This window comes from Pteronotus mesoamericanus, unplaced genomic scaffold (assembly GCF_021234165.1).
Source record: "Pteronotus mesoamericanus isolate MK-2021 breed Mesoamerican mustached bat unplaced genomic scaffold, CSHL_Meso_final scaffold_705, whole genome shotgun sequence".
Taxonomy (NCBI): Eukaryota; Metazoa; Chordata; class Mammalia; order Chiroptera; family Mormoopidae; genus Pteronotus; species Pteronotus mesoamericanus.
The window spans coordinates 13,790,950-13,815,335 of NW_026555326.1; the positions used below are offsets into that span (position 1 = coordinate 13,790,950).

General features: G+C 53.8%; 2 protein-coding genes across 2 annotated transcripts; one reads left to right on the forward strand and one right to left on the reverse strand.

Moving 5' to 3' along the window:
* Positions 1-6,960: 6,960 nt before the first annotated feature.
* On the forward strand, positions 6,961-12,023 carry MEX3A (mex-3 RNA binding family member A). Its single transcript, XM_054563060.1, has 2 exons — positions 6,961-7,414; positions 10,918-12,023. The coding sequence occupies exons 1-2, from the start codon at positions 6,961-6,963 to the stop codon at positions 12,021-12,023; spliced, it is 1,560 nt and encodes a 519-aa protein (XP_054419035.1).
* Positions 12,024-17,180: 5,157 nt separating this feature from the next.
* RAB25 (RAB25, member RAS oncogene family) lies at positions 17,181-24,165 on the reverse strand. The gene is made up of 5 exons (XM_054563501.1): positions 23,907-24,165; positions 20,680-20,875; positions 19,241-19,434; positions 17,896-17,976; positions 17,181-17,487 (listed from the first exon to the last, which is right to left on the reverse strand). The coding sequence occupies exons 1-5, from the start codon at positions 23,947-23,949 to the stop codon at positions 17,360-17,362; spliced, it is 642 nt and encodes a 213-aa protein (XP_054419476.1). The 5' UTR covers positions 23,950-24,165; the 3' UTR covers positions 17,181-17,359.
* Positions 24,166-24,386: the final 221 nt, after the last annotated feature.

Here is a 24,386-nt window from a genome sequence, read left to right on the forward strand (position 1 = left end):
AGATTTCTGGCTTGATCAACCATGGGGGTGGTGGTCCTTTACTGGCAGCAGGGGAAGTTGGGGGAGGGGCAGGTCTGGACTGTTTCAGCAGTGCCAGGACTGAAAATTCAGGGGTCCTGCTTCCAAGCCAGGAAAATGGAAACGCCTGCTTTCCTTGTGGGGGCCAAAGGGACTAAATGTGGAAAAAATTGGGACAGAGGAAGGGGAACATGGCAATGGAGAGGGACAGAAGCAAGGGCACAAAATAATAGTGACAGTAGCCAACACAACGCCAAGCACCATGCTCTATGTATGCGCAGTTAAATTCTCACAACGCCATCACCTCATACCTTTCTACCCCCATATCCTGCTTTACTTTTCTTCACAGTGATTATCACTACCAGAAATTACATCATCTACCTCTTTACTGTGTGCCTCCCTTTTCCAACAGACTACTGGCTCTGGGAGAGTAAAGACTTTGTCTGTCTGTTCAGTCGTGTTATCTCCAGTGCTTAGAACTGCCTGACGCAGCAAATGATCGATACACATTTATTTTAACTGCTTATTACGTAGGTATTATTATCATTACCCTTCAGGCCCAGGTCAGTTGGACTCAGTGCCTGTTTCCTTAGCCTGTCCCCTGAACAGTGCCTCCCCTGGACCAGAAGCCAGTCCTAGGCAGCTGGAGGGAGCTCAGGATAACCTGGGGAGCTGCTCAGACTATGGGGACATCCAAGTCACTACCACCTGGATTTTGGTCCTGAGTCAGGACTAGACTGGTAGCTTCTCATTGTCTCCTATGTGTTGGATGCCCTGCCAGAAAAGGGGCAAGGTGGGAGCTTGAAATGACACCTGAGGAGGCAGGGCTGGGCATGGAGCCCTTGCTAGGCAGGAAAGAAACAGCTGGTCCCTAGAATCAAAGCCCAAAACTGAGCAGCTCCCAGTAGCTGGTCTGCAACGCCACCTTGTGGCCAAGGTTCAAAGACCCTTTTCCTCCAACTGTCTCCTGCCCCGTCAGCACCCAGGCAAGTGGGCCACCTGCCCAACAAGCAAGTTTTCCCTGAGAACCTCTGGCACCAAACTCCAGTCATCCCCCAAGTCCTTTCCCTTGGAATGAACCCCATTCATCCTTCAGGGACTCCAGAGCTACTTCATCCAGGAAGCCTCTCCAAACTCCTCCAGCTTTAGTGGTTTCACTCCCTTCTCAGTCTGCAGAAACTCACTGGGTGTCACTGTGTACCACTGGCATTCTAGCCTCTGGGGTCAGACAGATCTGGCTTTGAACACTGGAGTGTCCACTTACCAGCTCTGTGACCTGAGCAAGTTAGTAAATCTTCTGAGCCACAGGTCCCTGATGTTAAGCAGACATGGCAATTCGGGTCTCACGTAGTTATGAAGAGGATTAAATGAAATCAAGTCTGTAAAGGACAAGAGAGCCTGGCAATAAGTAGCCACTCAAGAAAGGGCAAGTCTCTTCCCATCCCGCTCTCTGACTTCCTCTTTCTTTTCCTGAAAAAGGAAGAATGACGGAATAGAAGGCACATGCGAGTCACAGGACCTGGGTTCTCTGGGCCTCAGTCTCCTCTGTAAAACAAGGCCATTAGATAGTTGATGAACCTATTCATTCATTCATTCAACTTCAGTTTCAGCTATGCCATTCTATACTTAATTCATCTGTTGCCAGAGTGCCTCATGCTTCCATACCCCCTGTTATTATCTAGCACAGTGCCTGGCCCAGAGAAGGCACTGGAAAAATCCCTCCTCACAACCTACCAAGGGATGTAAAATGCATCCCCTTCCCTGCCCCAAGAGAGCATCCAGCCCTGACTGGCACCAGGAACCCCTCCCCCTCCCTTACCCCAGCCGAAACCAGAGCTGGCGCCACTGGGTGAGGAATCTGGGGACCAACTGTCACAGCTCCGGTATCACCTGCCTCCTGGACGCCTGGGTCCAGCCCTGAGTCCCAGAGGGCCCCTGTCAGCCAGCTGTCCTGGGGGACCCCAGCTCTGCTCCAACCCCGCTGTGCTGCTCTCCCTGGGGAAATCAGAGAGTGCCAGAGACCTGGTCGGGTGAGTGTTGGAGTGGTGGTCCCAGCGGAGGAGCCAAGGTGTTTCTCTGTGCAGGTCCAAACCTTGGGCTGGGCGTCAGAGCCCTTGGAGATTGGGTCCATAGCAACAGAAGGACCCACAGTGACCTCATCTCTCCTCCAATCTCTGTAGCCCTCCAAGTCCCAAAGACTGTTTTTCTCTCACATTTACTCCTATTTGTCCACATTAACTGGGTCACGTGAACTAGTGTCTGTGTCTTGCTGAGAGCAAAGATCAAGTTTGATGTTTCTTTTGTGTGTCCTACAGAATTTTCCTCAGTATATTCTCATTGATTGGATTAATGAGTTGAGTGTGTTGCAGCAACAGAAAGAAAACCAATTGCACTCTCAGCAGGAAGGATGGTGTTGAGATAGCAAGGTGGACTTCCCATAAGGGAGGGGTATTAAGAAAATAGAAGCCCCATAAAGCACAGGAGAAGAGGCCCCCCCTGACAAGGACAGATGGAGAAGGCATCCTGAGGGGAGGGGGGAGATGAGTGAGATACCCTCTATAAGGGGCAGCCAGCTGGGTAGGGCAGCCCTGGGGGTGTCTCCCTCCCTCCCTAGGGTCTCTGAGAGGAGGGCAGAGAGGGGCAGGTGTTAGGTGTGTGCCCCCTTCCCTTGGGACTTGGTGTGTAGACAGTGATAATAGGTGCCCAGCTTTGCTCAGAAAAAAGAAGAGACACAGATACACACATAGACAAGCTGCCTGGATCACCCACTCAGCTCCTGTCCTCCAGCCTCTGAATGAACCCTGGGCCACATATTCTCAACTGGGTCACCTTTCTTGCTCTACAGCCAGGTCTCTCCACACACACACACACACACACACACACACACACACACACATATGCACGCACGCACGCATATGAACACACACTGCACATACAGCCAACTCAACAACTCCACTGGGTCCTTTGTTCTTCAGGAGCCTGGGGGGTGGGTGGGTGGGTGTGTGTGTGTGTGTGTGTGTGTGTGTGTGTGTGTTAGAGACAGTTCGCCTGCATTCCAGTGCTCAACAGGAATTATTTTTGGAATTATCTGCTCTTTGTTTAGGATGATCTTATTTCTGCACGTCTACTAGATCTAGAACTGACTCTAAGTGACTCATGGTGGGTCAGGCAGGATCCAGTGCCTGGCACATCCTCAGAGTTCAGTAAGAAGTAGTTCGCTGAGTAAATGAATTCAAATTAATTAATGAAGACCGCAGTCTAGCCAAAATCAACTGCAAGGGGAGAAGAATCAGGGGCCAGGAAACTAACACTGATTAAACACCTAAGAGGGGCCAAACACTGTGCTAGGGACTTGGCTTATTATTTCCCGTTTAGAGATGAGGAAATTGAGGTTCAGCAGTTAATAAATGCCCAGAGGCAGAACTAACAGTCAGCAGTTTGACTCCAGAAGTCTGCTCCTTCCTCTTCCACCATGACTCTTCAAATGTGCAGTTAGAGTCAACACACTCTTACTGAGCTTCTGCTCTGCGCGGGGCAAGTGTGCTGGCTGTACTCTGGGAGATCAGGATGGGGGCAATGACAAAAATGAGAGACGGAGTCCTGTTCTCCAATGTCCTAAAGAGGAGAGATATGCCACCTACACACCTTTCTGGTCATCAAGCAGAGAGTGAGGGGTGGGATGCAGTGAGGGGAGCAAAGCCATCTAGTAAAATTGTTTACGCAAGGCCGTGGGCCCTTATCGTCATAATTCTGGATTGAGCAGGCAGGGGGAGAGAGGAAAAGGAGGTTCATGGAGAGAGACCTAGCTTGGCCAACGCCATTGTCAGTGGCAGAGAGGAATCCCCCTGACGAAGGAGGCCGCCAGACTCTGGGAGAAAGGGAAGGACTCCTCAACACCCTGCCCTAGAAGCTGGCTCCACAAGGCACCCACCCTTGGGCCCCTCTGCTGTGTGGACACTCCGGTGGCCCCCACTGTGGGTGGACATGGCCTGCACCATCCGCGGGCACCCGTCCCTGCGCGAACACCCAAGCCGCAGGCCCTAAGCGCGCTGGCACACACCCTGCCCTCCAGAGGCCAGGTTCACAGCTGCCACTCCCGCCTCGGATACCTGGAGTCGCACGGGACACCTGAGGTGGACAAGTGGAGCATTAACACGCCCAATTTGTCCTTGTTGGACTAGTGCGGTAGGTCCAGCAGGGACGACTGCTCCCCCTACCCTATGCTTTTGTTTACCCTTTCCCATCCAGCAGCTGTCCCCCTCCTCACTCATACACACAAGTTTCTGTCCTTTGTTTTCCTCCCTGGCCAAATCCCCATGGGTTCCTTGGTCATTAACCTCCTGCTTTAATTAGCTTAGTGGGGAGGAAGGTAGAAGCAGGGCCAATTCAGCAGTGGGTGTCTAGGGGGAAATCTCATTGGGGTGGGGACAGGAAGGTTCAGACCAGCTGGTGACAAAAATGCCTGGCACACAATGAGTCCTATGAAACTGTTTGCTATTCTATTAATGTGAAAAACAATCACCTAGTCCACAGAATAGGAACCTTTTTCCCAACGAGAGCCCCATGGTCCCCAGTACCACAGCTCCCCCAGTTTAGGGTTCTGGGGCAGAAGGAGAAGGGGCAAGAGTAGAGAACAGCCTACTCACACAGGGCTTTGTCTCTGTATTTCTTCCTCTCCCACTCTTGCTTGGAGGCAGTGGCACCTCATTCCACAATGAGGTTTGTTGTTAATCTTATGTTGAGTCCCTGATGGGGGAGGGGAGGGCACCCCTCCCCAACTCCAAAGTGTTCCAGGGGTTCCTCAGTCATGGCTTCCTTTCCCTGAATCTTCTGCTTTGCAAAGGAGCAAGAGCCCCAGAGTACCAATCCCTCACTTCTCCTGAGATCCTCCACTCTGGCTCCCACCCTCCATTGGTGTGCAAATTTAGTCTTTCCAAGAATCAATTTAGGGACCTGGGCTTGGCAGCTCAGCCCTCCCTCACGGCCTCTCAGTGCCAGGTCTATGAAGTGATCTCATCTGTCCCTCTGCCTCCAGCAGTACTTTAAACTCACAAGCTAGTTCAGGTGTTTTTATTTGCAGGTGCTCTGGAAAAGGATATCCTACTACTGTAACTCACTCATCCATTCTTAGAAAAATGCTTGTGGGAAGTTCTACTTAAAGTCTGACTTCAAGCCCTCATGCTGTAGCATCATCCTTTCTCCTCTTGGAAAAGACCCAGGCATAAAAAGGGTGACAAAAGAAGTGCTAAAGATGTAGGGTGAAAGAAGATTGCATTATACTTCAACTTTCCCAAACTCACTCTAAAAGTTCGATTCATGCCTTAAATACTGTCAGTGCATGCCTTAAAAACTTATTTTTACTTTCACCAAATTTCCAGAGTCAAAGGAACTGAATTAATGGGTTTTCAATGGGGGAAGAGGTGGGTGAGTGGAATGATGGTGGAAGGTAAAGCACAGATCGCCTTCAAGCTGTTTGCATGACCCAGGCCTAAAGGAAGTCTGGGTCCCCAGTCAATCGCGTCTCTCCTCTCTCCTTTGGCACCCAAAGCTCACGGCTCTCACTCGAAACTGTTCATTCACATCATGCCTTTAAGTCTACCCTTGCCTCCCCCCGCCCCGCGCCCCACATCTCTCCTCTCCCTCCACCCTCATCCTCCCCACCTCCTCACTCCTCAGCCCTCCAGGCTCCCCTCCAGTGATCTGAACGCCGTGAACTAACTCACCTCCCAGTCGGTGCCTCTCAGATCTCCGAGACTGGGGGGCGGTTGGGGTAAGGGATGAGGGGGGATGCCTTGCCGCTTGGGAATGAGGGGACCTCTTCTTTTGCCTGGGGGTCCCACATTCCAGCCCGGCACCCCATCCTGGCCCCTACTGCGCGCAGAGCCGAGTTCTCCCTGCATCGCGGCTGCGGGCTTTGTCTGCTCTGCGGAGAACCTCTCCCAGCGGCCCAGAGCCGGATCGACTCTAGAAGAGCGGGAGGGGGAGCGGAGAGGGAGCGCGGCAGGGAGGAGGGTGGAGAGAGAGAGAGAAAGAGAGAGAGAGAGAGAGAGAGAGAGAGAGAGCGCGAGAGAGAGCGCCGCAGTGACCCAGCCGGGACCGCTCCCCGCCCTCTTGTCCCCCCTCATTACCATAAGAAAGAGGGACCCAGGACCCGCCGGGACCGCGTGGGAGCCAGGTTTGGGAGGGGGGCGCGCTCCATTAGCCTTTTTTCAACCGTTCGGTTTCTGTACACTGACTCCTCTCCCCTTGCCCGCGAAAAATTAGGCACCTCGACTTTCATCCCATCCCCTCTTTGCCTCCGAGCCGCGGGGAAAGACCGAAGGCACATCCCGATCCTCCTCGGGTCAAGAATTCGTCCCCGCGCCCCCAAGGGCGGGAAACTACAACTCCCGGCATGCCCCGGGCGCCCCCGGCGCGCCCCCCTCCCGTCAGTTCCATGCTGCTCCATCCAGTTCATTTAAAACAAAAGAGTTTGAGCGCTGGAAGGGGCTGGGCTCTATTGGGGGCCACTGAGCGCTGCTCCTGGACTGAGGCTCGGTGCGGGAGCCTAAGGGGGGCGTCTGGACGGCGGGGTCTAGAGACTCCCGGGTCCGAGGAGGGAGGGGTGGGGGCAGAGATCCTGCAGCCCCCCGCCCCCCGTCACCCCGGGAGAGGAGAGGAGATCCGCTTTCTGGGTTTTGTTTCTCTTTCCCCCCCACCCCCACCCCGGGGGCTTGGGCAAGGGGAGTCGGGTTACAGGGTGTTTGGGGAGGGGGGCTTAGGGGGAGGGTCTATCTTTCTATCTCCACGTCTTTCCCCCTCCCCAGTTCTTTGTTCCCCCCTCCCCACACACCCCCTCCTCTCCCCTCCCCTCCCCTCCTCTCTCCTCTTTTCCCTTCCACCACCTCTCTCTCTCTCTCTCCCTCTCTCTCCCTCTCTCTCTCCCCCAGCTTTTGTTTCGCCATGCCTAGTCTAGTGGTATCTGGAATAATGGAAAGAAATGGGGGCTTTGGAGAACTAGGATGTTTCGGGGGAAGCGCTAAGGACCGAGGGCTGCTGGAAGACGAGCGCGCCCTTCAGCTGGCTCTCGATCAACTCTGCCTCCTGGGTTTGGGGGAGCCCCCCGCCCCCACGGCGGGCGAGGACGGGGGAGGTGGGGGGGGCGGCGCCCCTGCGCAGCCGGCTGCTCCCCCGCAGCCGGCCCCGCCGCCGCCGCCCGCGGCGCCCCAGGCCGCCCCGACGGCGGCCCCCGCGGCGCAGACGCCTCAGCCCCCCACCGCCGCGAAAGGGGCCAGCGACGCCAAGCTCTGCGCCCTCTACAAAGAGGCCGAGCTGCGCCTGAAGGGCAGCAGCAACACCACCGAGTGTGTACCCGTGCCCACCTCCGAGCACGTGGCCGAGATCGTGGGCAGGCAAGGTAAGCGGGCGCCCGGATCGCGGAGAGAGACTGGATGGGGGGCGCCCCATCCCTAGCGCGGAAAGTTCATTTCCTTTCTCGTCCACCTCTGGCTCTGTCCCTTAACCCACAAAGGGGGACCCGCCCCCTATCCTGATTTCCTAGCTCCACAAAGTTCCCTGCTACCCCCAGTCAGGACTGTTCTCCAGATCCTTCCTCCCCCCCACGGCTCTGCCCTTAGACAAAGAAATATCTTCTTTTAGAGAGAGGGAAAGGGGAGGGGGATTGGTTTCCCAATCTAGAGAGGCTGTCCTGAGGAGGTGTCCCCTCAAAGCCAGAAAAATTGGCAGAATGTGCAAAGAGTTACTCAGAAGCCCTTACTCTGATATCTACTAGTGGATTGGGGAGGGGGTACCCCTGGGACCCCCAGCCGCCTGGAGTTACAGACTTTGGGGGAGACCTGGCCCGGGGGGAGCCAGTCTGAGTATCTGTCTCTTTGTTGGGCTAAGTGTTGGAATGGAAGGGGGTGTGGCTCATGGGAGGGTCCCAGCCTGGGGGAGAGATGAGGAGGGGGGCTCCCGGGAAGAGGGAAGCCTTGGTCACCCGCACACCAAAGTTGAACGGGTCTGTGGGGTTTGGGAAGGGGCACCTCCAAGGAAGTGCCACATCCTGGTGTGGACCTCTTCTTCTCCCTCTCAGGCTTTTGTTCTGGGATGGCCAAGGCCAGGGGCCAGAGGCCTGGAGAGGAGTCTCTGGTAGTCAGAGAGTAGGACAGGGTGGGAGGGGGCTTGCTGGGAGGGGCGGGGGAGGGGGTGAGAAACCTTCACCTGGGGATTAGGAGCAGGGCGTGTGTCTGGGTGTTGGGGGGAGGGATGTAGAATTAATCCAGTGTAGACAGTCTGATACCACACCCTCCTCCGCTCCAGCATCCCTGGGCGGATGGGGGTGGGAGTGTTGGTGACTGTCCAGATTGAGCAGACGGGATCTTGGGGACCCTACCCTCTACTGGTTTCCCAAAGGGGGTGGGGGGGCTGGATTTGGGGATTGCAAGGGGGCTGGGCTGGGGAGGTGGGGTGGGGGAGGAGCAGGGGAGGAGCTGTCCCACGGTAGGGAACAATAGAGGAGCGGCATTCCGGCTGGGGAGTGAGGGAGGAGGCCCGCTGCTGGCGGGGAGAGGGGGAGGCGAAGCCAGGGGGCCCTGCTCCTCATCCCACCTCATCCCCTTGTAGTGCTGGAGGCCGGGGGATTTTGCTGGGAGATCCTGAATGGAGGAGGGGGTGATGCCACTGGCCTGCACAGTACTTATCCTCCCTGCCCCCCGCCCCTCACCCCCTGCACTTAATCTTGAGATTCCTGGTTTAAAAAGTTGGATTTCCTCTTGCCAGGAACTAGGGACCCTGAGCGCCCTGGAATTGGGTGGGGACACTAATGTCTTTTCTTGGGTGTGGGGGTGGTCTTGGGAGGCCCTAGAATTTCATGGAGTCATTCTTTCCTCTCCTGCCTCCGCATCAGATGGAGCTATCTCTCATAAAAGTAGGGGATTTCTCTCTTCCCTCTCATTCCTTAAGTATGTGGAAGTCCTCCTCCTCTAATCTCCCTTCTCCTGTTGCAGTGTCAGTGCTCCTTTATTTGTCCTCTAGGAAGGTGAAGTCCAGTGGGTCTTCTCTTCAGGAGATGCTTCTGCAGGCTTGCAAAGCCAGGGTCAGGCCCACCACCATTTGTGCACGTGCAGGCCCATTGCTTTTCTCCTTACTCTTATGCTCTGGCCTGTCCTCCCCACCCAGTCCCCAGCCTCCAAAGGTAAATAGCTCTCACTTCAGTTTATGGACCCAAAAGTTAGAGCCAGAACCCAGGCGCCTATCAGATACTATTGTGAGTAGAAGTTGTGTGAGAGAGGATGTCACACTCCATGCCTCAGAAGGAGAACAATCACTTACTGGCATTAAAGCAACAACTATGTGGGCTTGACAACAGGTAGGACTTCTCAACTGCCAAGAGGTCTGAAAACAAACAGGGATGGGTAAATTCCCCTTCCTAAGGTGAGAAGAGCCACCCCCAACCCATATGTCAATCTGGTAAGGTTGGAGAAGAAGGCATATGGAGTGGAGGAAGGGGACAAAGTAATAATAATAGTAAGCTCACCTCAGGCCTGCGATTGGAAAGGTAGGGCCGTCAGAAAGCTAGAACTACTCGTGTTTTACAGGGGATAGGTAGTGTGGTGGCGGAGTGAGAAAGGGAATGGTGAGTTTGTACCTAAACAGGGGTGTGAATGTGTCTGTGTGATAGTGGAGTGAAAGTTGTGGGCATGCGTAGGAATGTGCTGTTTGTGTGTTGGTGATGATAGGGATGGAGGAGTGGGAGGTAGGAAAGGTGGAGACAGGGAATCCATGTGAGTGTGAGGGGTGTATGAAAGTGCCTCACAAGTATTGTTTAGAGAAAGGCACATAGTGCATCACAGTTCTCAGGTCCCTGTGTGTGTTAACGCACACATGTAGCATGTGTGTTTTGAGAAAAGATGTGAGTCTCTGTGAAGCTCCAGGCAGGGAGAGGAAACGTGAGAGAGACTTGTCCTGTCAGCCATTGAGGTGTCCAACCTTCAGAGATGGTGTTGCTGTCCCACCCTCCCTCCCTCCCTCTTCTCTTTCCCCTTCTCCCTCTTTGTCTCTTTGTCTCAGCTTCCTTCTTTTTCTTCCTGCCTCTCTCCTCAAACTCTCAGCTTTAATTTGCTCCTACTTCAAAGTGGGAGCATGGGTCCAGAATACCTACTCCCTCTCCGTACTCGGCCCCCAGCCCACCTCAGCTCTCCTCCCCGGGGACAGGGTGGCAGAGTGTCCATGGGATCCCTCACATGTCATTATCTTTATCTTCATACTCCTCTTTTTCCTCTTGACACTGATTCTCAGACCTTTCTCAGTCTCCCACACTCTCACCAGTTGCTGCAAACTTGCTATGAATGGAGGCACTGATGTGGGGAGGGGATCATAGAACAGACAGGGGTCAGTGGTTTCTGAGTAGGTTATAGAACACTTCCAATGAGTTGAAGTCAGGTGAGGAGTAGATTGTGTGGTCGTGGGTTCATTGGGGTTCTGTGGAAAGATCAGGGTCAGTGACAGATTTTGGGGTGGGGAGTGATTAATTGATTTGGAAGTTTGTGAGTAGGGAGGACTCAGAGAAATTGAGGGAACAGCACACAGTTGAGGGGGAGTTAGTATGTAGATCTGAAGTTAGCAGCTTGTCTGGTTATTTTGGGGTTTCAAAGAATAAGTGAATTTGGAGGGTCCCGGGTGGAATTCGAGGGAAAGTTGTTACATTTTGAAAAATGTGGTTGATAGAGACGTTGGGTAGATAGATCTGTGAAGGGTGGATTGTTCAAGTCTGGGTAGTTTGTGGGGCGGGGTTAAAAGGTAGATTGAGATGTTCCTGGGGGCGGGGTATCTGAATAAGGATCAGGAGCTCATTGGTCCCCACACAGACCTTCTTGTCCAGTGAGTTTCTTTCTGTCTCCCCTTCCCTACCTATCCCAGGCTGCAAGATTAAGGCTTTGAGGGCCAAGACCAACACCTACATCAAGACTCCTGTGCGGGGCGAGGAGCCCGTGTTCATGGTGACTGGGCGGCGGGAGGACGTGGCCACAGCCCGAAGGGAAATCATCTCAGCAGCGGAACACTTCTCCATGATCCGAGCATCACGCAACAAGTCGGGTGCTGCCTTTGGTGTGGCTCCTGCCCTGCCTGGCCAGGTGACTATTCGCGTGCGGGTGCCCTACCGCGTGGTGGGGCTGGTGGTGGGCCCCAAGGGGGCGACCATCAAGCGCATCCAGCAGCAGACCAACACGTACATTATCACGCCGAGCCGTGACCGCGACCCGGTGTTCGAGATTACGGGTGCCCCAGGCAACGTGGAGCGTGCACGCGAGGAGATTGAGACACACATCGCAGTGCGCACTGGCAAGATCCTCGAGTACAACAATGAAAATGATTTCCTGGCAGGGAGCCCCGACACCGCACTGGACAGCCGCTATTCTGAGGCCTGGCGGGTGCACCCGCCTGCCTGCAAGCCCCTCTCCACCTTCCGGCAGAACAGCCTGGGCTGTATCGGAGAGTGCGCAGCGGACTCTGGCTTTGAGACCCCACGCTTGGGTGAGCAGGGCGGGGACTTTGGCTACAGTGGGTACTTGTTTCCTGGCTACAGTGTGGGCAAGCAGGATGTGTACTATGGGGTAGCAGAGACCAGTCCCCCGCTATGGGCTGGCCAGGAGAATGCCACGCCCACCTCAGTGCTCTTCTCCTCTGCCTCCTCCTCCTCCTCCTCTTCTGCCAAGACACGCGCTGGGCCCCCGGGAGTGAACCGCTCTCCTGCCACCTCCTCCTCAGAGCTGGCGGGACTCCCAAGACGCCCACCTGGAGAGCCACTGCAGGGCTTCTCCAAACTCGGGGGAGGAGGCCTGCGGAGCCCCGGTGGAGGGCGGGATTGCATGGTGTGCTTCGAGAGTGAGGTGACTGCCGCCCTGGTGCCCTGCGGACACAACCTGTTTTGCATGGAGTGCGCAGTACGCATCTGCGAGAGGACGGACCCCGAGTGCCCTGTCTGCCACATCACAGCCACGCAAGCCATCCGAATATTCTCCTAAGCCTCCTTCCCTGTGCCTACTGGGGCCGCTCCCCAGAGGCCTGCCCCTGGAGCTGTTTTCCACCAGAGCCTTTTGGAAATCAGTGATTTGAGGGGCAAGGTGCTTAGAGATACTTGCTGGGGTGAGGGAGGGGAGGTGGTGGTGGTTGGGGTGGGCCACTTTCAGACCCTCTGGTTACCCTGTCCTTGAAGGTTTGGGAGGGGACCAGAAGGGAAATTTTACTAGAGTTACAACTCTGATACCTCAACACACCCTTCAATCTAGAAGCAGCTACGAGAAACTTTTGTTTTGCCAGAGGTGGCAGCTAAGGCCTCCTGACCCACTTTGCCCACCTCCCCATGTGTGTCGTACTACCCCTTCCTCTGGGGAGGGCAGAGGAGGGGTGGGAGAATTGCCATCTGTGTATAGAGGGGCTCTCTCCAATCCCCAAGTCCTCCGGTCCTGACTTCCAACCTCCTAACATGACCCTTTGGACCCTCCACTGCCATATCCTGTTTGAGAATCTGTTTCTGGGTCTCCAGCAGTGCGAGGGGGGTTGGGCCCTTTCGGAAGCCCACACAGATTGTGGGGGGAGGGGGAAGCATAGCAATCAGTTAGGGGCTCAGACCTATCTGTCCCCACAAAGCTGGGCTAGAGGAATTTGGATGGGGCTCCCTCTGCCCCCTTCAGCTTCCCCCCTGCTCTCTTGTCCCACATCTCCTCCCTTCAGGCTCTCCCTCCTCCTCTGCTCTTCCCCAGCTTTTCTCTTCATTTCCTCTTGGTGGCTGTCACTGCCACCCTGTCTTGCCCTTTCTGTTTCTTCCCTTCTCCCCGCTCCTCCTGCCCCTACTAGCCCAGCTTTGGGGACACCATCCCCCTGGGAAGAATTAAGGGGGAGGACATTTTGGGGGTCCCCCCTAATTCCTCTTCTGGCATCTAGAGGTCCTTTTTCCCCACTCCAAAGAAACACCTCAAATTCCTGATGAAATAAATCCCTGTTCTCAGTGAAAATTTGAGGAGGGGATTAATATTGGGGAACATAAAGGTCCAACCCTCCGCCTTTATCATCTTTGGGTATCACATTTAGGAAGCAGTTCTTGGGCTGCGTTTCATGGCAGTGGGAGGAGCAGAGCCAGGTCGTGGGTCTGCTGTTCCAAGGATCAGGAGAGGCTGCTCCTTCTCCCCTGCATTGCCCCACTCCCTGTGCCCCTTCTCTGCACCTGACTAACCCTCGTTAGCCAGCAAATCATGAAGTCTCTGTCTTACCCATTGCGTTTGAGGAGAGCGTGCAGGTCTTCAGAGAGGGGTCATTCCAGGGCTAAACATGATTGGGATGCGGCTGTTCCCCGAGAATCATGTTGCAGGCCTCACACCCCGTTTGCTGCTTCCCTACTGCTCACTTGGGGTTGCCACCAGCTTCCCACCCTCCTGGTTCTGCTGGCCGGGCCAGGAAAGGATGGGGGATTGGAATCCCTGGGGGTCCCAGGAGATTCTTGTATATAGTGGGGTGGGACGATTATTGTAAGTGATCTCTGAGCACTTAAGCTCTGGAGTCCCATTCCTGGATGGAGAGGGTGTGGGGATGGGGGCAGAGAGGGGATTTCCTCCTCTTCTTCCTCCTGTTGTGAATTAACTCGCCTCTCCTTAGCCTTCCCCTCCAGACCACCAGCCAGGGAGGGGAGAGGAAGGAGGTCACAGCCAGGAAAACTGGCCTGTGACAACTTCCCTCCTTCCCGCCAATGTGAGCCATCCTGAGATGTCTGTACAATAGAAACCAAACCAAATGGGCACCCTTGGTTGCCCTGGGGAGGTGTGGGGGGGAGGATGGGATGTCTGTCTGTCGATTACCCTCCCCCTCTCTCTCTACTCCTTACCCACAAAGGCAGAAGACTGTTATACTAGGGGGCTCGGAAAATTCAATCCCACCCTTACTAACTGAGCCAAACCTAGAGACAAACGCAAAACACACATAGTGAGAGACAAAATAGAGGTGAGAAAGAGAGCGTGAGAGGGAGCGAGATAGGCGACCAACACAGAGAAAACAAATAGCAAAAAAAAAAAAAAGGCAGTTCTTTATAATTTAATATTCTATTTTAATAAAGGCGTTTATTACCATATAAATGTAGCAAAGAACCTGGGCTAATATGAAAAAAAAAAGACTTTTTATTAGGTAATTTATTATATGAAAAGGATATTTTATTTTATGATAAAGTGATCCTTAAAAAAAATAAAAAAACTTTAGAAGGTTTAGAATATATGTAGGGAGAGAAGAAAAAAATACATTTGTATTCAGAGTTAAATCTTTAAAAAGTGTTTTTAATATATGTTCAGGTTTACGTTCCTTTTTCCCCCACTTTTTTTTGGGGAGGAATGTCACTTGCTTTTGGGGAGGGGGACCTGGTCCCTCTGGGGCCCTGCAAGTGGATTGGATTTCATTCCATGGGCTCCCTTCTCCTCTCCCCCTCCCCCTCCGGGGAGCCGGCAGAGCCAAACAAAGAAAGGAATTAACAAGAAAGGGAGAAGCTAGAGGACTGAGGATCCTGGGGTGCCCCCCTTCCCCTGCCCTGTCCCAGGGGCAAGTGAGGAGGGGAAGTCCAGCACTGAGGCCTAGCAGGCCGACAGGACCCTCAGTGAGGTGTGAGATTTAAGAGAAATAGTTTTTGTTTTTAACCAAAAATGAGAAGAAAAAGAAACCGAGGGGTTTAAAAGAAAATACTACAAAATAATTATTAATAATAATTCAAATTTATTTCATATAATCCTAGAGAAAAAAAGAATTACTAGTTACTTAGTAGACGGTATTCAGATAGCATAAAGTTTAGTAGCATTGTGGGCCCCTGGGTCCAGTAGAATGTATAAAAGTCGTAACAAAAGGAAAATAGAGGAGGGAAGTGGCTGAGTCACCCATCTTTAAACACCAGGGTGGAAGCAGATTGCTAATTAAGGTTGGGAGCTTTTAGTCTGCTGGGGTTGATTCTGAGAATCCTTGGATTTTTAACTTGTAGGACAAATTGATGAGGGTCTCGGTTCCCGGCATCTTTGAAAGGATGGACATTGATCATTTCGACCAGGTGGGGGCAGCAGAGGAGGGTGAGCGCATTCCCCTGCACCCCTGCTCGGCATCACAGTACCCAGGGGCCTGGCCTCCTGGCCATTCCTGTCTGTGCTGGGCAGCCCTCACTCCGAAGTGATTATGTCCGCTGTTGGGGCTCTCAGTTAGACTCCCAGGCCTAACTGAGAAAGTCCTTCTTGAAGTGTAACCTCAAGTGGTACGGATTGATACAAAGAGATGCACATGCACGCACTTCTCAGCTTCAGACGACGGAGGGGGTCCGTACCCCATCCCTCTTCCCACCTAGTCTTCCACTTAGCTTGTGGCAACAGGGGGAGTAACAGTCTCCGTTCTCTAAAGCTGCACCGTGCTCTGCAGTGTGCAAAGTGCTTAACTGTCTCATAGAAGTTAGATTCCAAGAAGGACTTCCCACCCACTGGAGTGGAATGGAGACACTGTCCTCAAAGGCCTGGGAAAAGGGGTTCCCAAGGGTACAGAGACAGGGGAAGGGCAGCAGAGACTTTGGGTGGCCCTGGCCCTAACCCTCTGCCCCAGTCCACCTCCATCTGTGTGTTCAGGTAGGGTCATCCACTGTGCTCTGGCCTGGGGGCACATCACCTTTCCCACTGGAAATTGGGGAGTTTGGCTTTTGCATGTGAGAAATCAATTTTTTAAGCACTTGCCTTCTACCAACCCCAGCTTGCAGTCGGGCCAGGCCCTTCCTCCAGGCCGTCCTAGAGGGGGTGGGGCCCCTTGGCTCTCCTTTGACGAGAAGAGCCTGCTCCATTACACCAATGACTGTTGCGCCCCTCCTGGCCCTAGACCCCAAACACATCTCCCTCTCCCCAATTTACTCTCTCGCCCCACTTAGGGACAGATTACCCCCTGCTCTTTTTGTCCTAGAAACCCCCATAGTTTGGGAAGGTAGCGTCTGTGGTGGGGAGGGCATCCCCTCCCCCACCCAAGGGTGCGGGTAGGGTAGGGTGGGTGGGTGGAGACAGCCCTGGGGCAGGGGGGATGGTCTCTCCACTGTAGAAAGTAGAGTAGGATTGTGGTCAGACTTAATTTGAGGCATCTAGTACAAATCCACCAAGGAAAATAGTTCAAAAGCAAAATAAAAGGCGGGAAACAAAATGGACCCATGAATAATCGAGTCAAAGTGATGTTGCACAAAATGCAGAGAAACCAAGAAGGGGGAGGGTTAATGTATTAAATGTGCTATTAAGAAGTTAATTTTATTAAAAGTATTATTACTTAAGGCTCTGGCTGCTTTCTCTGCATGTGGGGATTGTAGCTGGGCATTTCCTCTGGTGTGATTCTGGGTGCCCTGCTCACCTGTGGGAAATGGATGGCTCCTGTCTGCTCTCTACAGCTTTCCTCCTTGAGCCTCCAAGCACTCAATTGCTTCTTTCCTACCCTTTTAACCCCCTTCCGTTCCTTGGGGCTGCAGTCAGACCTCCTTCCACTGTGCCCTGCAGAACAGGAAAACCAGAGAACCTGCCTGCACAGCCAGCTCCTAGGCTGATGGAGAAGCAGCGGAGGGCTGAGAGACGGACCCTCCCCGCTCACCCCCGCTCATCCCCACCTGATTCACTGTGTGCCTACGCACCTCACCCCTTCATTGGGGTCAGGCAGAAACTGGACGGAAGACTTGGGCCTTCCACCTGCTGGCCTTCCACCCCTTTTCTCCAGCAAACATGAACAGTCTGGCCCTGACTCCCCCCTCTCTCCAATGTCTCCTCTGCCTCCTCCCTTCACCCCTGGCATTGGAGTGACCTCAGTTCTTGGCACCAGGGCCCTGGGCAACAGATGGTACCCGCTGATGGTTTCCTTTGTCTTGCCTTCCAGATACTCCCTCCGCCATGCTGCCTTCCCTCCCCCTCCTGCCCTGGGGGTTGGCAGAGGGAGGGGCGGACACCTCTCACCCCCTTGGCACTGTCCCCAGACCACAGGACTCCAGGGGCAGCTGGCCCTGGGGGGCAGTGGGGAGGATGCAGGGAGGGGCAAGGGAAGGGGAGCGGGGACTCAGAGGAGGAGGAGCCAGATTTGAAGGGGAGGCACAGACGGGAGGCGGCAGCAGGATGGCCAGGCATTGATACAAAACAGCTTTATTTGAGGGCCTTAGTCTGTGAGGGGCGGCAGATAATGGAGGAGACGTGGGGCATGAAGAACAGAAGAGCTCTGGAGGGCTGTGAGCAGGGAGCTGGCCACTGACACCTGGAGCCGCAGGGCAAGGAAAGGCCCTGGAGCGTGGGGCCGGGGAGCACCAGAAAGCTCGCGGGGGCAGGGCTGGTGCTAGCTGAGGTCAGAGGCTGATGCAGCAGGCCCTCTTCTCCCCAGGGCCAGGCTCCTGCCCGGCCTGCGCACTGCTCAGGGTGACGGATTTGGTCCGTGTGCTGTTCTGCCTCTGCTTGGACACCTTTGCGAAAATCTCTGAGAGGGCAGAGGGTAGTGGTTAGGGCAGAAGCAGCCCATGCTCCCTGTACTCACACCACATGCTCCTTTCTGAGCGCTGGGGGTGGCCGCACTTAAAGGAGGTTTTGCTGGAAGGAAGTGGAGTTAGTGTCCCTTCTACTTACCTGGGTAGAGAAGGACTAAGACTCAGCTCCCTGGGAAGCGTGGCCCTCTGGTTCCTTCCCTACGCTCCAGGCTGAGTTGGGGGAGGAGGGCAGCACTAGGGGATGGCTGAGGGTGCTGGTGGGAGGCTCTGAGGAGGCTGGGGGTGCGGCAGGGGCTGAGGAGCAAGCTGGGGTGGAGCGGGCTGGGTGTCTGCATTCCTATCACCTCCCACAGAAGCCTCAGGGTTGGAGTTGGGTGCCAAATAGAGGAAGGGGCTCTCACCTTTGAGGACAGTCTCAAAGGCCAGCTCCACATTGGTGGAATCCAGGGCTGAGGTCTCCAGGAATAGCAGCCCATTGTTTTCTGACAGGAAAGGAAACACACCATCAATTGTGGGGTCAAAGACAACAGTAACAATATTTACTTCGTATTTACTATGTGCTAAAACCTTGACATGCGTAGCTCATTTAATTCTTTTTTTTTTTAAGATTATTTATTTATTCTTTTAAAAAAAATTCATTTATTTACTTTTCAGAGAGAGGGGAATTGTAGGGGGGGACCGGGAGAAAGGGAGAGAAACATGGATCACTGATAGGTTGCCTCTTGCAAGCCCCCTACCAGGGACCTGGCCCACAACCCAGGCATGTACCCTGACCAGTAACTGAACTGGTGACCTTTGGATTTGTGGGACAACACTCAACCCAACCCACTGAGCCACACCAGTCAGGGTTATTTATTATTCTTAGAGAAAGGAGAAGGGAGAGGAAGAGAGAAGGAGAGAAACGATGACGTGAGAGAGAAATATCAATCGGTTGCGCCTCACACACGTGCCCAACCAGGGACCAGGCCTACGACCCAGGCATGTGCCCTGGCCTGGAATCAAACTGGCCACCTTTCGCTTTGCTGGCCAATGCTCAACCAAATGAGCTATACTGGTCAGTGCTCATTTTAATTTTTTTTTTTTAAGTTTATTTAGTGCTTTGAGAGAGAGAGAGAGAGAGACATTGACCTGCTGTTCCACTTATTTATGCACTCGTTGGTTGATTCTTATATGTGCCTTGACCAGGGATCAAAGCTGCAACCTTGGCATATAGGGATGAAGCTCTAACCAACTGAGCTACCCAGCCAAGGCATTTGATTCTTAAAACAACCTGTGAGGTAGGTTTGGATATGATCCCACTTTATAGAAGAGGAAACTGAAGCCCAGAAACACAGAGAGAATGAACAAGAACCTGCTCAATGCGGGGCCGTTAAGGGGCTCCTGTGCCTGCACCCCTAACCGTTATATCTCACCGCCTTTAGACCCCAGAGAACGCCTGGGGGAAGTGTGTGTGACTCATGAGAGTCAAGGGGAGCCCACCTGCTAACTTAGGACCCTTGAGTGCTGCAGGGCGGGGCTGTCTTAAAATCAACTATAAAAAGTTGCCCATAAAGACAATCCGAGGGCAAGTGGCGTCACATCAAGAGAAACACAGGGCCACGGGGAGGGCTGACCCTGGGGAAGAGGAAACGGGGGTAGGGTGCCTTGTGGAGGAAAACCAGGCGGGGCCCTGGGTGGGAGCAGGGTTTGGGACTGTGTGTGTGTGTTGGGTGGGGGCGGGTAGACCAGATCGTGGCAGGCTCTTACCAGCGAACATGCGGGCCTCATCAGTGGGTACCTCCCGGGCCTGGCTGAGGTCACTCTTGTTGCCCACAAGCATGACAACAATAGTGGCCTCGGCATGGTCGTAGAGCTCCTTCAGCCAGCGCTCCACCACGGCATAGGTCTGGTGCTTGGTTAGGTCAAACACCAGCAGGGCCCCCACTGCACCACGATAGTACCTGGGTAGGAGTAGAGGGGTGGACAGGGGCAAGGTCAAGGTGGTTGGGTCCAGCCTCAGAGCAGAGCCCTCAAGCCAAAACGCTGGAGAGGAGTACCCGAGATAGGGAAATGTGAAAACTGGAGTCCAGAGACCCAAATCCAAACAGGGCAGCTGAAGGCCCTGATACCTGACACGGAGAACCCTCAGAAACACTCGTCTTGGAGCCTCTGAAGACTCCCCTCCCGGCTCTGAAACCACTGTCTCCCTCCTTCCTCCACAGCCTCTCTCCTTCCTCAGGTCCTTGGCTCTGATCTTAGCCCTGCTATGCGCCAGCACATCCTGGGGCGCTGGTCAAGTCTGTCTCCTGGGTGCCCCACCTCCAAGGCCTTCCTCATGTGGCTCCATGACCCACAGCACCCTCTTCTCTCTTACAACCATCTTTCTAGGATCACCTAAATGCCCACCCCATGCAGCGGTCCCTGTGTTGACTGTCTGGCGCATCCTTGCAAGCATCTAGCCTCGTTCCTAGAGGTACATGGAGTTTCTTCAGACTGGTGATACACAACTACTCCCATTTTATTGGTGAGTCATCTGAAGCTCACAAGAGGTCAGGTGACCAGATGAGTATGTGCAACCAAAGCCCCCGACTCCTGCTTCCTGCCCCTGGCAGGTGCTGGCCCCCACCACACACACTAGACCACCTTTCCCACATTTCGCCTGATACTGATTTGGAGACCCTCTGCTTGTGGTGTCAGGAGGCCTAACTTCCGGTGTGTCTTCAGAGTCTTTGTAAAATGTGGTCGAGGGATCCCATGTGCAAAGCACTGTGCCGCAGTAAGGGGTGCTATCAGTCCTGGGAGCCTCCTGCCAAGCCAGCTCCCCCTGAATTTCACATGCTTAAGCCTCAGGCTTGTGTTTAAACTGGGATGAAGGATAGCACCATAGTCCTGTGGTCCCTTGGAGATTGCATAAAATGCCTGGTGTGAGGTGCCTGCACGTTCCTGCACACACAGCAAAGGCTTAGGGAGCGGCGGCATGACTCCTGGGTTTAGTCCTTGTCATCAGTATCACTATACCCTGCCTCAGACTGCGTGTGGCTCACAGTCCTTGTGCGTCCGCAGCCTGGCCACGGTGTCCTGTGATCCCACTAGGGAGCACACTGCTGAGGGCCCTTGCTTCTTCCCCGTCCTCCTTCTCTCCTCCAGAAGTTTTCCTGACTTCCCCCACACCCCCACACCCCAGCAACCCCCAGCCCCGGGCTCACGCTGAGGTGATGGCTCGGTATCGCTCCAGGCCAGCAGTGTCCCAGATCTGAGCCTTGACAGCAGCGGTGCCCAGCATGACAGTGCGGGTGGAGAACTCAACCCCGATTGTGGTGCGGCTGTCGTGGCTGAATTCATTGCGCGTGAATCGGGACAGCAGGTTGGTCTTCCCCACGCCTGACTCTCCGATCAGCACCACTGAAGGAGTGGAGAGATAAGGGCTGAGCTGGGCCGAGCAGCCCCAGGCTCACCTGAGCCTGGAGGGTCCGCCCATCAGCAAAGGGCAGACCCTCCGGGCTCTGAAAACTAAGCTCAGAAAACTAAGGAGGGAGCCCGGGCTCCTGACAGACTGGGGTCTGGAACTTCACAGGTCACGTCCATTCGAGGCAGAAGGGCCATAAGCTGCACTCGGCTAAGGGGCTTCAATGGTTCCAGGCCTGGTCTGATGAGCCAAGCCATAGAGTTAGCCTACAGATCTGGTGATGGTGATGTCTGTGAGCTGTGCATTGGTGTTGGTGTCCAGGGACTGTGGGGAGAGGTTAGCAGGGGTGTGAATGTGGACAGAGATGGTAGAAGGTCTGGGGGAGGGTGCACATTCCCGGAGTCAAGAGTATGAGCACTTTGTGCGTGTTACTATGTATATGAGTTGGGCGGACAAGTGGGAGGGGTGGTGTGTGTGTCTGCGCAGGAGCAGAGGTATGAACATAAGTGTGGATGAGGTGAAAGTTTGGCAATGGCACGGCTGCGGCGGGGAGGTCCAGATGCGTGTGTAAGAAGCTAGGATCCGTTCGTCTCCAGGGAGGGTCATTCTTGCATGGGGCTGGGTGTTAGACCCCCTGTGTGTATCCTTCAGCAAGTTATTAGCCTCTCTGACCTTCTTTTTTTTTACACAAAAAACAGGAATAGCAATAGTACCTGTCTTACCGTTACTGTTAGAAGTAAATGAGAAATTGCTCAGATACAGTGTGTGCGCAAAACTGTTACTCTCATGGCTGCTGCTGGTAGTCCAGTGCTTTTACCTTCAGGTTCTCAGGAACAAGGATCCACCAGAAAGGCCCTGAAGAGCCTTTGAGCTGGAGGGCTCGGTCCAGGGCCCAGCCTTACCCACCATGGGTGAGCAGCTAGGATCTGGGGTAGAGTGTGGGAGGCTAATGTAAGTAAGACTCACAAACTGCAGAGGCACTAAACTGAGCATCCAGGATTAGAAGAGGCCGCCCACAGTGGTTTTAGAAAGGCAGGCTGGTGCCCAAGGACTGTGAACGACGTATTCTGGGCCTTGGTCCCCACTCAACCTCTGGCTAGCTATGTGATCTTGAACAAGTGGCTTACCTTTTCTGGATCTCAGTTTCCTCATTTAAAAAAATCTAAAAAAGCCCCCTTCAACTTTAAAAACTCCTTATTTGATTAGGGAAGGAAAGATCTGGGAGCAGTGCTGGGTGTGTGCAGTAAGAGGGTGTTTGCACGCTTGCCTCTTCCCTACTGGGGACCCAGTTTGCACTCACCGCTCCCCATGGGTAGGTGCCTAGGCCCTATCCTTAGGCCCCAAAGCTGCTAGGAACAAGGGTTTTGGGATCAGACAAACTTGGGTTTGTGCTGACATTGTTACCTTTTGGAAGCTACTTTGTTTCTCATCCTCATCTGTGAAATGGAGATACTAATTGTCCAAATTTATGGAGCCCTAGGAAGTACCAGGCACTGCCCTAAAGTCTTTACACACATTAACTCATTTAATCCTCACAATAGTGCCATAAAGCATGTACTATTATTATTATCATCACATTTTTACAGAAAGAAAGGAGGCACTTGGGGTGTTAAATTCCTTGAGCAAGGGAACTCAGCTAGTGTGGTAAACACAGGTGTGCTGCCCAGATGGGCCCTCCCGAGAGAACTGGGCGCAGCCACAGGAGCGCAGCCAGCAGACAGCCTCCAGCTCCCTGCCCCTTCAGCATCTGCCTCTGGTGCAGAGAGCGCCTCACCTGAGGTCATGCCTCTCCCGGGCAGTCTGCATCCAGGGCTCCCTGCCTTTGGCCAAGGCTCGGTGATCCCGCCTTGAAGTTTAATTTCTCTCTCTGCCCAGTCCTGTTTCTTTCCCCTTCCTTTCCCTGGTGTTGATACATAATAAACATCTTGCACCCCAAACTTCTGAGTTTCTGCTTCTGGAGACCCTAATCTACAATAAGTAGTAAGTGGCAGGGCTGAAATCTGAACTCTCTCTGGCTCCTGACCATTATACTACACTGACCATTATGTCTTCAACATGAAAGATAGCTTTTTGGGGTTATGGTGATTAATAAACTAGTGGCTGGCACATAGTAAGAGCTCAATAAAAGGTAGTTGCTAGTAGTATTATCGCCCCAGACTATTGCTAGCCCTTACCCAGTCTCCTCTTCCTTGGAAAGATGTTGAGAATACAGGTTCCCCAACCCCTGGTCACCTGAGTCCCAAGTGAGGGTGGGGCTCAGGCTGGGAGAGGCAGTGAGGTGGGGTGGCTGGACAAGGAATCGTAGCTCTGCCAGTCCAACCTGCCCTGAAGGAGGTGTGGGTGGTGTGGGGTGGGGAACACTAAGGGGGCCAAACACAGGGGCTTAGACTAAAGAACAGGAAAGATACATGCACACTTCCAGGGGCAACCAAGTTGAACCCAGTGCCTGGTAGTTGGGCCCAAGGGATCTGCCTGCCAAGGGACAGACAGAAGGCCATGGCTCTAGGAGTCCTCTGAGTCCTATTAAGGCCTGTTCCCAATTCATTACATCTTCCTTATGTCTTCCCCCTGCCCTATGATGAGATAGACTTCTCCTCTTTCTTCCTCTGTACATCTTCCCAGGAAGATGCCTTTCTTCCTCTTAAGGCTGCCTGTTTCCCCCTCCTCCCAGGAGGGAAGACCTCTTGGAAGTCTGAGCTCTATCTCTCAGCTGCTTTGGCTGACTATTGCTAGGGATTTGGCCTTCCATTAGGAGCGGGGCGTAGGAGCCTAACTCGGCACTATTAGAGAGAAAGCAACACCAATGTTTACAACAGCAGAGCATTCTGACTTTCGGTCCAGTAACCAGATCCTCCCCCACCCTTGCAGTTTTCTTTCTTGTACAAAGGAACGATGAGCTCTGGGGAGCTCCTGGGGGGTCCTGGTAAGAGATAAACAACAACAACAACAGAAGAGGAAGGGCTGGCTCTGTTGGTCTCTTTCTGGGTCTCTCCCAGGCTTTCTCTTTCTTTATGAACCCCAACTTACCCTTGAAGACAAAGTTATAATCTTCCTCGGTTCCGTTCCCCATCTTGGCTCCACATGGAGAGTGCAAATATCTTCGGAGACAGGTGCCGGGTCTATGTGTTGGCTCAATGCCCTCAACTCTCGGCTCTTAAGAGATCTGGATCCACCCCTTTTCTCATCGGGGGTAAAGAAACTTGTGAAAGCAGAGGAATTGAGGGCTCACTTAAGGTTAGGCAAGGCCTGGGGAGGCTTAGCTCTGGCAGGTGGGGGTGTTGTAAGGAAGCTGAGGACGGAACAGGAAGAGCGGGGCAGCTGGAGACCTGGGGCCCAGGTGGGTGGAGACAATGACGTCAGACAGGTTAGACAGGTTGGGTGTCTGCTCTCGGCATTGGGCTCCCACAATTAGGCGAGCAGGCTCCAGAGGGTGATAATGGGGGAAGCTGGGACAGGGTCTTCAGAGAGCCAGGTGAGGACTGAGTACATGTTGCTGGGCTCCTGGGA